Source organism: Camellia sinensis, mitochondrion, assembly GCF_055761805.1.
Source record: "Camellia sinensis mitochondrion, complete genome".
In the NCBI taxonomy this organism is placed as follows: Eukaryota; Viridiplantae; Streptophyta; class Magnoliopsida; order Ericales; family Theaceae; genus Camellia; species Camellia sinensis.
The window spans coordinates 316,916-333,727 of record NC_043914.1 but is presented as its reverse complement, the minus strand read 5'-3'; the positions used below and the strand labels follow the sequence as shown (position 1 = coordinate 333,727).

General features: G+C 44.4%; 3 protein-coding genes across 3 annotated transcripts; all 3 read left to right on the top strand.

Annotated features, from left to right (window-relative positions):
- Nucleotides 1-9,755: 9,755 nt before the first annotated feature.
- On the top strand, nucleotides 9,756-10,028 carry nad4l (NADH dehydrogenase subunit 4l). Its single transcript has one exon. It carries the CDS (start codon nucleotides 9,756-9,758, stop codon nucleotides 10,026-10,028), a length of 273 nt encoding a protein of 90 aa, YP_009676240.1.
- A 185-nt stretch (nucleotides 10,029-10,213) lies between these two features.
- Nucleotides 10,214-10,792, top strand: atp4 (ATPase subunit 4). The gene has a single exon. It carries the CDS (start codon nucleotides 10,214-10,216, stop codon nucleotides 10,790-10,792), a length of 579 nt encoding a protein of 192 aa, YP_009676239.1.
- A 1,846-nt stretch (nucleotides 10,793-12,638) lies between these two features.
- On the top strand, nucleotides 12,639-13,391 carry ccmC (cytochrome c biogenesis C). The gene has a single exon. The coding sequence runs from the start codon at nucleotides 12,639-12,641 to the stop codon at nucleotides 13,389-13,391; it is 753 nt and encodes a 250-aa protein (YP_009676238.1).
- The last annotated feature ends 3,421 nt before the right edge of the window (nucleotides 13,392-16,812 follow it).

Genomic DNA, 16,812 nt, shown 5'->3' with positions numbered 1-16,812 from the left:
AAATGAGCGTCCCCCCTTGCGAGGAGGTTGCTTTCGCGTGAAGATTGAGGACCTGCAGACGGAAGAATTAGCGTATATAAGACGAGGTTGGTGTCAAACTTGGAGGGTGCTTTTCGAGATGCAGAATCATCACTCTTATCGGGCCGGGCTTTCCTTCCTGTGCTTTTAGTGTACTCTTCTCTATGGATTTTGCTTTCCTATCTTGAAAAGTCGAGTCATTATGTCCTCTCTTTCCCTCTGTAGGGTTCTACTGACCAAGGGCGAGTAGCTTCCCGTCCCGAACTTTTACCAGACGAAACTGGAGTAGAAATGGGCTTGGCCAATAGCAGCTTAGGAGAGCTGTTCTAGTAACAGTAAGTGACTCTTTCTTTTGATGATGACCTGACTGAGAAATGCCCCCTTGTTGCTCACTGACACCCTTAGTGGGATTGTCGATAAGCAAGAGCAAGAAGCAAAAAGATAGGAAAAGCTCGTTGTTTGCTGTCAATAAACAAGGGGGTATGGCTACCACCTTAACCCTTGGGACCTTCTTCACTTCGCTTCTTTCTATATGATAATATGCACCGAGAAGAATAAGGTAGGACTGGAACCCATAATTCAATAAAAAAAGACTCGGGGTCGTTGATTTACGTTTTGGAATCTTTTATATAATTGACTAAAGCTATGAGATAGGGTTTGGAATTGATCCGGAACAAGATCTTTATGATGATAGTATATATAAGGTAAGGTAGGAATAAGACCCTCTAGTCGAATCAATAATCAATAATCCAATGTGGAGATCAAGCCAGTCAAACTAAAGAAAACAGTTGAGTTGACAGATATGGGCTAGGGTACAAGCCCACAAAGCAAAACCCGATGCGGCGCAATACATATGCCCAGTAGCGGTGGGAATTATCTAATTTTCAGTTATCCTCGTTTCTTGCTTTAGTTTGGAAGAGTAAGGCAGCAGCATTTAGTCCACCTCCTGGGGCATGAGTTAAGCATATGTCCTTCGGGAAAGTGTAAAAGTGTAACCTCTTGCTCCTTGATTTCACAGAAACAACTGAGTGCCTTCTGCTCCTTTTGGTCTTCTCTTTCTGTGTCTATTGATCTCCTGCCCACTCACATTCTCTTTATCGAATCCTTCTAGGCAGATAGGACTACTCCTGCTTGCTCTTGGCCTTGGCTGCTTAGAGACATCCCTTTAGTTCGTCTTAGAGAATGGAATTAGGAATTCTATTTTCGTCTTATTGTAGGTCGGTCATCTGTTCAATCTGGAATTCCATCTCTTGTTTGGTTTCTGGTACCGGGTTAAGTTCCTTTGTTCAAATCAATATCTATGTCAGGCTTCCCTTCCCGGTTGTCCTGTCCTCTTCAATCCGTTCTTCTTCTGTCTGAGGCAAAGGCGAATCCCTCATACTGTATACGGTCGAGCTGTCTTGTAATGGTCTCTAGGGTCTTCGGTCGAATTGGTCTTCTTTCCTATAGTAGTTCATCTGATGAGTTCATCGCGATCTATGGCAATTTGAGTTTAAGCATCGGGCTTCTTAAAGCTATCTTCTGTAGGGATTGACTATACCTTGAATAACTATCGAGAAATGGATTTCGCGCGTTGAGCTCATCCAAAATTATCTTGTATAAAAAAGCGCTAACGCGCACCTTTTACTAGTCAAGGGTCTACGATCAGAGAGCGCTCATCCCTTGCTTGTTTGGTCATCGGTCTGCTCTGTCTGATGGAATCTGTCTTTTGGCTAACGGTCATCGGTATCGGCCCAACCATTCCTTTCTCCTGTCTTTATTAGTATATTCCCTCTCTTCCTTCCCTGCTCGGGAATCCGTATCTGTAGCAATCGGGTAAGGCTAGGCTAATCGGTGGAAAAAAGAAATCGCGTTCTGTATCGGTCAATCGCTTCGGTGAATGAATCTATCACGGATGCCATTACATTTTCTTAGTTGCTTGTTTGCGATCCCTTGTTTGAATCAGAGTCTTTCTCGTAGGGCATTTTATTGAAGCTGAAGGCCTCTTCAAATTCCTTGATGTAGGGTCAAGGGGATAACAGAAGTGAGTCTTGAAAGTGGATAAGTGATCATCCCTTTCTTTAAAGTCAGCTAATGAAACCAACCTTGGAGTTCCAGCTGTAAGTGAAGTTCAAAATCTCTCTTCCTTTCGGTAAGCTCAGTACTCGAGGGAGGATCATAGAATCCACTCTTTACGTTACGGCTAGCGGTATCTGTTTCTGTATCGGCTTTATCTAGCGAGTGGGCTTCTTCGTTGAGTAGACGTCTCGAGGGAACAAACCAGACAAAATCCGTTTTTTTAGTAAAAACTCCTGCTTTTGGCTTTCTCTTCCGGTTGCGTAAGTCGGAAACACGTTCAGCAGACAGATCAGAAAAGAGCTTTCACTACTTTTAGCTTGGCTTGACTTGACTACCGCCCTAAGCGCAAGGAATAAAAGAAAGAAGTCAGGCAAGTGGTTTTCTCGATGAACTCCTTCCTTTTCTATTTCTTTTTGAGCCCGTAGGCTAACTCCAAGGTTTCACTCCAAGAGTCTAACTCCAAGGCTTTACGGCTTGACGAGGGTTGACGAATCCTTGCACACTCCAACTACTGTACGAGAACCACGGGTTGGGTTCTGCTTTCTCTTTGCACAGAGTAACTCGCAATTTGATGACAGCACTACATACAACCTTCAAGGAAAGAACCTTGACTTCTTTCTTCTTTAGAGGAGGCTCACTCAGGGAATTTGCAGAGATAGATCGGCAAACTTATCAACCAACAAAATAAGACAAATAGAAATCCTCTCTTTCTCAATAGGCACATTGCCTTCGCTTCCCTCATAGGACTTAGATGCTTACTCAGTCCCTCGAGACTAGCATTCGGGAGAATAAGACGCTTAAAGCAGTCCACATGAAACGAGGAAAGAGAACTGACTAAACCTCTCATTTACACATGGTCCTTTACCCGCCAAGAGACTGGCATTCAATCTTTCTTCAAAGAGGGAAGGGGTACGCTTTCACTCCAATCATCGGAATCGGATTGGACTCATTGAAATAGGAAGAAGAATATATACATAGCTATATTATATAGACTGAGGGAATAGCTTACAGGGCATAACTAGCCCGAGTCACTATAGGTGATTCCACCCTTCTTAAACCAGGGATCCACTCTCTCCTCACTCGGTAAAGCAGGGCACGCTTACTTGATTCTCGCAGGGAGAGTGATGACCTCTATATATTTTAAGGCTATACCCGACTTAGAGACTGATGAGTTGCTTACTAAGGGAGAAATACAAGAGACTTGCATTTAGAATCAGGGACTAATACCAAGAATCGGATTAAAACAGAGAAAAGCATTGCCTACTCTCAATCAGGGACTAAAACCACTGCTTTTGGGCCTGTTACACTTAATAATGGAAACTAACCAGATATACATTATTCCCAGAGACTGAGATGAGCGGAAAGAAGGAGATCGAAATCCCTTCAGACAGAGAAAGAGGAAAGGCTAGAAATCACATCAAGATCAGGAATGGCAGCGGGAAGGAGGAAAGACCAGCATTCGGGAGACGACCCAAGAGCACTGCAATCATATAATAATACTTACTACTAACCTATCAATCGAAGCCGAGGAAAGGAGATAACATCCCATGACTTCACTCACTCTTAGTCGGTGGACCAGACTTGATATCCTCAGTCTTCCGTATACTAGGAAAGAGACCGCAATAAGGGTATTTTTTACAAAAGGAACCATACTTGCTTAGGAAGACACGCACGCACTCCTTGGATTAGGGAGAAATCAATGAATAGTTTAGTTACACATGGGCCTTCTAAATAGAAAAAAGGGGGATCTTGACACACCGGGAGGCAATCTACTTATACCGGCTTAGTTCTTATCCCTGCTTACTTCAGTCTGAACTCCTAGCATTCGAGTTCCCATCCCGCATCTGCAGAATGAATCTGAGACAACAACCCGGCGTACGGGTCTTGGCTTGTCTTGTTGACCCAAAGCTGGTGTTGGAACTGCTTCGAATCCTGGCTTTCCAACTGGAGTTTACTTTGGCAATGCGAGTGACTTTCTCCCTTTTTGGGATTTAGCGGGTTGCTTCGATTCCTCCAATTCCTTTGGTTTTGGATTCAATCCCAAGTCAGCCCTAGAAGATGGAACGAATATCGAGTAAATTGCCATTTTCCTTTATCAACTTCTTTCGTTTGACCCCTTGAGCGTCATCCCTCCCAATAGTTTAATCAAACTCGCTATCGGGGTCCCGGCCTAGGAACAACCACCCGAAAAAGCAGAATCTAAGACTTCAAGCAGCCCTACTGGAATAGAAAATGAAGGCACCTTCGTTACAGGAAGAGGTGGTGATTGTACTTTGAATGGACAGAAACTCCAGCTGGTTGACCTGGTTACCTCTGCCAAAGATGGAGTGGATTGCTAAAAGATCGATTTGAAGCCAACGGTATTGGCACCGGAAGTTACTTCTAAAGTAGGCGTGTATGAAAGGTCTACCAGAAAAGAAAGGGCTTTCCCGCCGTTGACTCGTCAGCTCTTTGTCTGCTTAGATTGAATAGCTGGGAACAAGCCCATTATCTTACTTTACTACTTTACTGTTGGAAAGCCTCCATACTTTTATCTCGTTATGCTCTCTTGCTTGGTTGACCTATCTTTGCTGATATGACAGTTTTACTTGTTGAGCCTTTGAATGTGATACCCTACATAGGACGAGAGTCGAGGTTTCCAGATCTGATTTAGCAAACTCTCCCTCTTAATCAAAGAAAGAGGCTTGAAGGCAATCCATTTCAGCAAGGGTGGGAAGATGTACTAAAGAAAGGGAAGGGAGGGATGCCCGGGTTGAGTTCGATAGCCGGTGGGAGGGCCGGTCAATCAATCCGGATAGGATGACAGTCTCTATAGGTCGACCCATTCTCAATGTCCAGATTCAGTCCCATAGTTGGAACGGGGGCAGCTAGTCTATCTAACCGTATTAGCCGGGCATGCAACTATATCTTCTGGTTCATTCTCCCCATATCCCTTAGCGCGGAGGTTTCTTCCTCGAAATGGGCAGGATCGGCAACAACGTATATCTCCGTCTATCGGCCCAACCAACCTTACAAGAACCAGCTTGCCCAGCAGCAGCACCATCACTAGTAGCCCCTACCCCAAGCTAACTTCAGCCCTTGTGAAAGGCATTTGAGCATACATCCTGGTTGGCTCGTAAGCCGCTAAACTAATAAATTACTAATCGATAGAAACGAGCTAAATCAACGCTATTTTGCTCTAATAAACCCTTGAGTTCTTCTCCACGAGCTACTTTCTTGCTAAGGGCTTATGGCTATTGAAGGGCTTTTCCTTGCCCGCGGGAATAGATTCACCTATCTTTAGAGACAGACCCTTGGAAAGGGCCTTATTACGCAAATCTGTTTTTTGACGTACGAGTGAGTACAAGAATTGACAAGCCGAAGATCGACCGAGAAAGAGCAAGAAAGCATTTTCTCTAAACTTACATCAAACCTTCTTAGAAAGGCTTTTGAGCGGTGTGCGGACATCCTCCTATTGGTCCAAAGGCCATGACCGGTAGCAGAACGTGCCCCCTTCCCCAACCAGCTAGCTACTAGGTAGAACCAAGAAAAGCTGCAACCTAACAAAGAAGGTATTGAAGCCTGTATAGGCAATTCCCTATTTTGATCCCTCCAAAGCTATAGCTATGCTTCGCTTTTATGCAATTATGAACTCTACTTGATCGATTCAATTCGTAATGATCACCTAGATTGACTTGGGACCAGTATTGAAGAAAGAATAGAAATGGGAATAAAGAGGAAAGACAGTCAGGCGGGGAAGGCCTATTTGTTATGGAAAGCCTTCTTCCCTCATGTTAGCTCCTGCTGGTCTCTTGCTTGGTAAGGAATAAAAAAAAGGTTATTCCCAGGATAGCTGGGCTACGAGCACAGAGCCTACTAATTGATACATATACATAAGGGCGCACCGAGCAACTTAGACCATTGGGCTCTACTACTATCTGTAGTTGCTTCGCTGTCTTCATTCCCGCAGTAGATTAAATAGCAGTTCCTGGGTCATGGCTAAGAGGTCTTGCCACCGTACTTGCTTAGTTGAATTCCGTTATTCGCCTTTTAAGCTTCCCGGTTTCAATGAGTGCCATGGGATTCCACTGGTTCGTTCCCGGGCGCTGGAGTGGGAGATGGAAATGGATCAATAGATCCAAATGGTGAAACGGGAGATGTAGGAAAAACCGTTCCTTGTAGGCTATGTGCTATGGCACTATCGGACTAATCATACTTTATAGGTCTAGAGTCTGCACGCTCTTCATTCTATTAAAGTCTAAAATACCAAAATCCCGTTCCTGAGCTTCCCAATTTGACCCATTCCTTGAAGTTCCTTGAAGTTGGATCAGGGGCTTCCTTTCAGACTTGAATTACGATTAAGCTGGAATAAAAACCTTGCCTTCGATGGTGCGAGAACCGGCTTCCAACAAAAACCTTTGGTTTGCGGATGGCCTAATATTATATATAGGGACAGGGCCTAAAAGTATCAAAATCCTTCGGGCGAACCCTCTTATGGCATCCCTACTTCTTCTTAGCGGCAAAAGAGCAACCTTGATCTCGCGGTCGGTCACTGCCTCATAGGCCCCCTTCCCTATAGATTAGTAAAGCGAGTGGACTCTCACCTCCTTTATGGACCCGTCCTCTTAGCGGCAAACCTTGATCTCGCGGAATTCAGCTATGACTCTTATGTAGCCACAACAATAGCCTTTCTTTCTCCTTTCTTTCTTCGGTCCCATTCATAGGTTGAAGTTTTCAACTAGTAAGCTTTCGAATGCCTTTTGAAAGGAAAGCATTAAAGCAAAGCCCGGGAATGAACCCATCCACGGAGGCTGCTAGCGGTTATAGGAAAGAGACCTTGAGCCGATTTTACTTCTGCCTCTGCTCCCGGAAACAACGTTTGACACACTAAACAGCAGTGTCAACCCTAGCTAGTAGGATAGCTGTGTTCATCCGTAAGTTGCTAGGCTTTTATGCTTACCTTACTAAGGGGCTGGGTTTGACTTGAACAGCTCGAAGGAACTTAAATCTGATGAACGGTGTTCAGCCTTAGTACGCCATTGGTTTCGCATGGTTCAACATCGGTCGATTGTTGATCTCTTAACCAGAGAAGCTTGACACAAGCAACGGACGAGCATTGAGCCTTCCCTCACATATTGGTCTCTTTGGACGCTGCTTTTTCGACTCGAGATCGTTCACTTAAAGACAGACATCCGCCGATCTTATATTATATATATATGATATGTGAATATTCCGGATTCAAGGATTGCCCAAAGACTGCCTGAAAGCGGGAGCGAAGCTAAGGGAAAGAAGTGCCTTTCTTTTGTTCTGTCTGTTTGTTCCGTCTGTGGGAAAGCCTTCTGATGAAGATAAGGCCAAAGACTCGATTGGAGGTCAAGAAGAAGTACATCCGCCGTGTCTCACCATGAAAGTCGGTTTGAAGACGCCAACAAAAGTCCATTCAAATGGAATGGGCAACGAAAGGAAGATTACCTATATCAACAAAGACAGGAATGAATCTTAGCAAAAGACCGGACAAAATCCCCCAACCAATTGGGATACGAATGATTCTGTAGCTAGCTGTTCTCGATAGCTCACTTTTGAACGAAGATTGACGGAATGGAGGCAGCTAGGCAGCTTAGAAGGTAAGACCTACTGGAAAAGCATCTGGGGGAGAATCTTCTATTGGAGAATCCCTTTATCTAAAGCGTACGACAGCAGCCGCTAAATCTAAATAAGGTTCTCAGTGAAAGACGAATCCCTATTTGTGGAAGCCCTTTCAAACTACAAGCGCACGGGCCCTTCTTCAAAGGTATTTTCCCTCTTCAGCTGCCTCTATTTCTTCTTTGATTGAACTTGCTTTCTTAATATCATAATAGAAAGCAGGGTAGCTAACGCTCTCCTTCCGCCGAAAGTTCCAAAAGGAAATTGACATAGATTGACATAGAAAGGATAGTCCCTCGCGCGTTCGCGCGAACTACTAGAAAATGGTGAGATCATTAGTGAAAGAAGGACCAACGACGATGAAGGAGAAAGAAGTAGGAGGAGTAGGAGCTAGCCTTAATTGAAGTAGGGGCGGAATCGAATGATTACGAGATAAACATGGAAGATTTATTCGCCGCGGTACAACCCTTTCTGGGGGCGGCCGCCCAAGCGGCTGCAGACGCGATGAACCACCCTAACCCTGCGGAGGGGCTCCAACCAGTCCAGCCGCCGCAGGCTCCGGTGCAAGAACTGGCGGAAGTTCCCTTCCCCGCTCCCCAGGATGGCTACGATCCTATTGAGCCGCGGATTGGGGGGGAAAGCCTTTCCCGAATCTATTTGAGTTTGATTTGCAAGTACAAAGGGGAGCTTCCTCCTTCTAATACCCTTTTTGATCAAGCTTACTCCATTTTTGAAATCAAAAGAAAGATACTATTAAAAATGGAGGAGCTTGATCAAAACGGGAACTGGCTTGCAACCGGGGCTCAATTTATAAAGACAAAGAAGGGCGGAGACTATTCATTGAAAAGTCTCAATGCTATCTTCGAAAGTCTAGAAAGGGTGGGCCACCGTAGCGAATACTTTGACTCTTTTGTTTCTAAAAGAGACCGCCCTTGATCTGGGCGGGCGCTAGCGCCCTTCTTTGTGCGTCTTTCTTTCTCCCATTTGATCCCCCATCAATAAAGTGGGGGCTTTCCGGGCCTTCTCCACCTCCCTTTTTCTTTTTTTCCATGCTTTCCGTTGGTCAACAACCAACAAAAGTTCTATATAGTTCTTCACTACTCGTACAGGCTTGACGGAGTTAAGCTGTCTGGAGGGAATCATTTTTTCTCAATCAAGAATGCCTCAACTGGATAAATTCACTTATTTCACACAATTCTTCTGGTCATGCCTTTTCCTCTTTACTTTCTATATTGGTAGGAAGTTTTTCTTTCCTTTTCATCTGGGGGAAAGACTCTATTTTATCTATCTCTTTAATAAACGTTTTCAACAGATTGTTTTTTGCTTTCAATTGCTTTTCTTATTCTTTATTTGTTTTCGCGTAAGCTCTCTCCTTTATCACAACCTAAAGATGGTCTTTTTTCAAAAGACCATCTTTGGTATTCTCCCATGTGAGATGTCCCTTCTTAATCACTATCTTAATCAACCAAACCAGGACCCGGAATGGGTGGAATTTGTACGACAGGGCCTACAAACCCAAAGTCTTTCCCCTAGTCAATACGAGGTCATGGTTCGAGACTTCCTTAATACGGAGATGTGTGTGTCGACTCGAGAAAAAATTTCCGTATTATATCAAATCCTTTTTTATGGGCGAGAGGATCCACAATTCTTTATTGATCCCATTGACCTCGATTACATAATTCATGTCTATCTGGAGAAAAAAGAATTTAACCATCCCGCTCTCGCGGAGGTTCTGTTGAGTCTCAGTATAGACAGAGAAAACTCTCCTTTCTATACTGAGGTAAAAACTACCCAAGCAAAGCATTTCCAGGGCTTTATCAATTTAAGAAAGAAGGCCCAACTAGATCTCGTACGCCGAAACCATATTTTGAATGAAGCGAAAGCTTTAGAAAATAGAATCCAATTTCTCCAATCCCAAAATGCCTCTCTGAAAGATAGACTCTTTTCTGAAAGATAGACTCTTTCTAGAATTCCTTTAAGGAGGGAGTTATAACATTTGAATTTCTCTTACATTCTACGTTCCCGAAACGGATCCTATCAAATATTTCACATTTTCTATGATCATCTCTATTTCAGGTATTCGGGGAATCCTCCTTAATAGACGAAATATTCCTATTATGTCAATGCCAATTGAATCAATGTTATTAGCTGTGAATTCGAACTTTTTGGTATTTTCCGTTTCTTCGGATGATATGATGGGCCAATCATTTGCTTCATTGGTTCCAACGGTGGCAGCTGCGGAATCTGCTATTGGGTCAGCCATTTTCGTTATTACTTTCCGAGTCCGAGGGACTATTGCTGTAGAATCTATTAATAGCATTCAAGGTTAAACATGACTCCTAGAGAGTTACCAAAATACGAAGTTCTCTTCCCCTTTCGTTCTCTTCTTTCTTTTTTATTTTTACTTGGTTGGCAGGGTCAGGGCCTTTCTCGCTGGGCGAGCGCATCCGATTCTAAAGTCCTTTCCTAAACCACTTCCCGTTCAGTTGCTGAAAGATAGAGATAAGCTTTCTAAATGAGATTGAGTTCCACGAATATGCAGGCTAGAAAGATGCTATTTGCTGCTATTCTATCTATTTGTGCATCAAGTTCGAAGAAGATCTCAATCTATAATGAAGAAATGATAGTAGCTCGTTGTTTTATAGGCTTTATCATATTCAGTCGGAAGAGTTTAGGTAAGACTTTCAAAGTGACTCTCGACGGGAGAATCCAGGCTATTCAGGAAGAATCGCAGCAATTCCCCAATCCTAACGAAGTAGTTCCTCCGGAATCCAATGAACAACAACGATTACTTAGGATCAGCTTGCGAATTTGTGGCACCGTAGTAGAATCATTACCAATGGCACGCTGTGCGCCTAAGTGCGAAAAGACAGTGCAAGCTTTGTTATGCCGAAACCTAAATGTTAAGTCAGCAACACTTCCAAATGCCACTTCTTCCCGTCGCATCCGTCTTCAGGACGATCTAGTCACAGGTTTTCACTTCTCAGTGAGTGAAAGATTTGTCCCCGGGTGTACGTTGAAAGCTTCTATAGTAGAACTCATTCGAGAGGGCTTGGCGGTCTTAAGAATGGTTCGGGTGGGGGGTTTCTCTTAAGAATAAAGAAGACGAATAGAATATAATTCATGTTCATGCTAACAGAAGAGCGGATCCAATACCAAGACGACTTTCTTTCTCAGGAAGTGCAGCAAGTACTTGAAGAATTTTGGGATATCATGCCCCACGAGTGAGTTGCCAAGTACCCCCTAGGAGGGCAGTCTACCACAAGATCGAGTTGGAGCCTGGAGCCAAAGCCCCTTAACTTACTTAGACTGGGGCTGGGCAGATGGCCCCCCCAACTAGCATCTATTAGTTAAGGGGCTTGGTTGAGCTCAGGAAAGAATTTCAGGAACTCATTGAGGCCTATTTATATTCCAGCCTCCAAGGCAGTTTTTCCCTATCTTGCTGGGGAAAGGGTTGAGGAGCCCCTGTTTTATTCCAGAAGAAGCGGGAGCCTTGTGCATTGATTATAGGGCGCTCAACAAGGTAACCTAACCATCAAGAACAAGTATCCACTTTGATTGCAGACTTCTTCGCCCTAATCAATAAGCGCGAGATACTTCTCGAAGTTGGATCTACGGTCGGGCTACTATCAAGTGCGTATCGCGGAAGGAGACGAGCCAAAGACGACCTGTGTGACAAGCAAGCAACCTTACTAATAAAGGGCGTTTGATGATTTGGTTATGCCTTTTGGACTCACCAATGCCCCTGCCACGTTCTGCACCCTCTATAATGAGCTATTCCACCCGTACTTAGACGACTGGTGGTATACTTTGATCGTGGGCTATAGCCATTCGTTAAACGACCACGTTAGCCACCTCCGGACCTTTTTTAAGGCATTAAGGAAGAATCACCTCTATGTAAAGAAAGATAAATGCTCCTTTGGACAGACGGAAATCCTATTCCTAGGGCATTGGATGGGCATCAGAGCCATCGAGGAGTGGCAAGCACCTACCAAGGTGAGTAAGCTAAGATCGTTTTTAGGGCTCGTGAACTATTACCGAAGATTCATCGTAAGTTACTCGAAGGGGGCTGCTCGACTCAAAAATCTCCTAAAGAAGGACGTACGGACCGATCATGGCACTGCACTGATCGGAAGAGTGTCAAAGAGCTTTTGAGGACCTAAAGCAGGCAGTGATGGATGACCCCGTATTGCAGTTGCCAGATCACACTAAGCCATTTGAAGTAAACACGGATGCATCAGACTATGCCATAGGCGGTGTGCTAGTACAATAAGGTAAGCCTATCGCATATGAGAGCCGAAAGCTCAATGAGACCGAGAGGCGCGGTCCAAGAAAAGGAGATGACAGCAATAGTGCACTACTTGAGAACGTGGAGGCGGGTCACGATTCGTGGTCAAGACGGATAATGTGGCGACGAGTGACTTCCTGCCCCAGAAGAAACTCACGCCAAAACAGGGACGATGGCAAGCAAGACAAACTTGCCAAGTTTGATTGATATGGTGCTAGAGTATAAGCTTGGACGGACCAACCAGGTCGCGGATGCCTTAAGTATAAGTAGGAAGGCAGAGCTGGCGGCATTTAAGTGTGAGGCAGTGGCAGCCACCAGCAGGGTCACGAGTACCCTACCGCACCGTATTCGAGATGGGCTTGAAAAAGGGGACCCGCGAGAAGCCTTTTGCACCAAGCTAAGGAATGCAAAACTCGGCTTGGATCAAGGATGGGCTCTTGGTCACAAAAGGGAATCTACTTTTTTTCTTCCAAAACAAAACCTTTCTTTTTTCGGTATGCCGCTCCGCGAGCAAGGAGTGCCACGCACGAGCGGAGCGAAAACAAAGCAAGGAGAATTCTTCGATTTTTTTTGGGGGGGGGAAATCCTTTGATTGCGTATTGAATATAGATCCATGTCTTTCTTGTTCCACTAGCTAGGACCAAATTCTCACATGTCCGTTTCGTTATTACAACCTTCTTTTTTGATGTCAAAGACCAGAAGCTACGCGCAAATTCTCATTGGATCTCGGTTGTTCTTAACAGCGATGGCTATTCATTTAAGTCTTCGGGTAGCACCACTAGATCTTCAACAAGGTGGAAATTCTCGTATTCCGTATGTACATGTTCCTGCGGCTCGGATGAGTATTCTTGTTTATATCGCTACGGCTATAAACACTTTCTTGTTCCTATTAACAAAACATCCCCTTTTTCTTCGCTCTTCCGGAACCGGTACAGAAATGGGTGCATTTTCTACGTTGTTTACCTTAGTTACTGGGGGGTTTCGGGGAAGACCTATGTGGGGCACCTTTTGGGTGTGGGATGCTCGTTTAACCTCTGTATTCATCTCGTTCCTTATTTACCTGGGTGCACTGCGTTTTCAAAAGCTTCCTGTCGAACCGGCTCCTATTTCAATCCGTGCTGGACCGATCGATATACCAATAATAAAGTCTTCAGTCAACTGGTGGAATACATCGCATCAACCTGGGAGCATTAGCCGATCTGGTACATCAATACATGTTCCTATGCCCATTCCAATCTTGTCTAACTTTGCTAACTCCCCCTTCTCAACCCGTATCTTGTTCGTTCTGGAAACACGTCTTCCTATTCCATCTTTTCTCGAATCTCCTTTAACGGAAGAAATAGAAGCTCGAGAAGGAATACCAAAACCTAGTTCACTCGCTGAGTCTCTTTGCATCCATGGCTGAATGGTTAAAGCGCACAACCTATACAAGAGGATAATTTGTGGGTTCAATTCCTACTGGATGCACACCATAAATCTTCTTCCATATGAGTTCTAGTCTTATTAATGGTAGCGCTCCCAACTTGCTTAAGGTTAGGAGGGAGAAAGCCAAAGATCAAGTCTTTAGAGTTCTTTTCCACTGGAACAGACGCACATAAGGTACGTCAGCTGATATCCCATTCCCCTGAGTTAGCACCATTACTTTCGGTGCAGCTCGCAGATAATCCCACTAATCCATACCTCTTAACTTCACTCTCATCAGAGATACGTTTTAAGCGTACTGGTGCCATGGGTGGAGTCAGAAGAGACTCTAGAGGTTTATCGAAATCAATCCAGCATTCGGCATACCACTTTAAATAGGTTAAATGAAGTCTCATGAACGACAACAAGTGTGGTTCAAAGAGATTATCATGATCTCTGCTCCAGAACAGTCGAGCCCGAGATATTGATTCTTCATCAATATCCCGCGGTCTGACTCGTTCTAGAACAAAGAACCTCATTAACCCATATTCCGTCGGTGACAGCACTCCCCTTTCAGGGAAAGCCAGCCACAACACGACTGGAAGTGGTTTAATGCCACTTGGAGAATGCATTGATAACCAATGCCTTATCCATCGTTTTGATTTGAAAACAACCTTAGTTGCATCTTCTCTAACTCTGGAATAGACATAGTATCCCCCGCCCTTAAGACGAAAAGAGTTCCTAATGGAACAACCTAACGTCTTAAAGACGAACGGCGCTGAGAAGCCACAACACGATTTAATCAACGGGATAGATAGTGGACTAACGTCCATCCTACTATCCAAATGATTATTAATTATAAAGCGTTTGGCAAATTCACAGGCACCGCTGAAAGAGATAAGGGATTTCTCCAAGGAGATAATACCCATAGCCCTTTCAAGTATCTGCTTATACTCCATAGCTACCCTAAGGTCGGCGATAACAATATCGTCACCTAGGATAGAATACTGAGTGAATCGACGCCCCGGATATACGGCTTCGGCCGCCATCCACACGAACATATGATGTGTTAGAGTGAATGCAGGCCAAGAAGAGTAATAACCTAGAGGTTGACCTCTTGTAAACTTATAGACACGGCCATAGAGACGAGGGGTTAATCGATCAGGTGATCGAAAACCTACACCAGACATTAAGAAATGCCAGGTCTGAGTAAACTCATGACCAAATAACGCTGTAAACAGCGATACCGTATTGTCTACTGGAAGAAGATCAGTAGCCGCCCGTAAATCAAAGGACAATAAGTCCTTATGACCTGCAAGACGATGGAGAGGGCGATGTTGATTAAAAGTACCATCTGTTTCCAGAGTACCAAGAATCGACATTAACCAATCATGCAGAGGCCTTAATAGCGTCTGCAAGATCGGATTTGCAATAGCAAACACCCTAACCTTACCACTTCCCTCTAGTTTACGACCAAGCCGGCCTACTTCTGCCCGAGTTATGAGACGTGGCCACCACAGAGTCACTACAGGCTCTAGGAGGGACTCTACAAACTCAGCAAAATCACCAAAGCCTTCATCTGTGGCTTCAATAGGATTATCGTAACCATTCGTCACCCAGACGATACGGCTCGAGAACCACATGGAACCAATAGACAGGATATTTTCTGCACCCAATCTTTCAAGGATAGCCACGGCATCCAAGGGAAGAGTATGGTAGTTAGTTAATAATCGTCTGTCTTTATCCGTAATATCTTTTAGTGACACCTCCTTACGAGGGTCCCTAAAGGTATTCGGACCAGAAGAAAACAAAGGCCTAAAGTAGTATCCCAATTTCAAAGGAATACGACTATAGGTAGGTACATACCGTCGCAAGAGCTCAACAGACATGAGGAGAAACATCTCACAAATGCCCTGACACTCCCTGGTAATCTTAAAGTTTGGTATATGGATTGTCTTCGGATTAATCCTAAGACCACCTTTCGGTGCCACCAAAATAATTCTTGATAATGTTAAAATACTTAATATTATCTTGATTACCAATGGATCCGACCCCTTTCTTAATATTTTCCTATAATAGGGGGGAATCATGCGAGGTATTCCGGACCGGGTGAGAGACACAAATATCTTCATATCAGGATTGTAGGACTTATCACCACCGACATACCACTGAAGCTACCTGCTTCAAGTATTGCCCGGTGAAGAGCGGTCCTGACTTCCGATAGATCGATATGATCTCTCTACTCATCGCGTATACCGCAAGACAATGACCCTTAGTCAATCTACCATTGACGCATAACAAGACTTTAGAGAAAAGTCCCATTAGGCGCCGGGTGTTTTCCAAAACACCCCGCTATGAGTTCTAGTCTCAATAAGAATGCTAGTTTTTACTGTTATGATAGTTTGGATTATTGATTCGTTGATGTCTAATCTTGATTGACTGAGACTAGGAGCCCCTAAGTAAGAGTGAGAACTTCCTTTTCAATGAGATATACTACCTACGCTAATAGCGTTTGATGAGACAGCTAAAGAAGGAGTTGCCTGCGTTAGGATTGAGTAGCGAGTAGTAGTGCCCGAAATGATAGTTTCAGTCAAAGGTAGCCGATTGCTACTAAGAAGCTAATATAGCTTTTTCGAATATTGAATCAAAGTTGATCATATGGATTGCATCCGCGGTCCACTCTTAGTTCTTGCCAGAGAAAGCTAAGATAGCTAGCCTTAGTATAGGTCAAACCTTTGCCCCAGACCTAACAGCAGGAGCCTAGCCCTCGAGTACCGACTGCCGGATAGGGAAGGGAAAGGGAGGACACGAGTATATCCAAACTCTCGTTTAAAGGCTTAAGAGAGGCCGATAATAAGAAAGTTGTAACTCTAGTTTATCTCCGTCACTTTCAGATCGTGGAGCAACACCAAAAGGAGTGAGCTTTTAGGAAGCGAGAGAAAGAGTGAGGGTCGCCCCTATTAAGTAAGTTCAAAGAATGGCTGGAGTGGCACAAGACAGATTGAAAGCAAAGGGAAGGGAGGGAGTCAATGGCATCAGGAACGAATGAAAGAGCTGCAACTTCTCGCTCTTCAAGTCCATATCCAGATAAAAATGCTTGGGACCATATCTCCATCTTCTGGCAAAGCAGATCTTTCTCCCTCAACCTTCACTCACTGGATCGAAGCTATCAACTAACGAGTGAAGCTTATCTCAACCATCCCTCTGCCTCAAGGCAATGCACTCCGGGCTCAGAAGCACCAGAACCTGCTGTAGCTGCATATGACCCTCGAAAGGAAGTACCAGCGAAGAGGCTCCTAGATCAAATGCCTCTCTGAACCCTCCAGTGGGAGCTACAAAGGCGGGTGAGCCCAGCTATGGAAAGCCCTTGATTTCGTTCCTCTCCTCTCGATTCAAGGCAATGGACTCTCAGTCCTGCTTTTGTT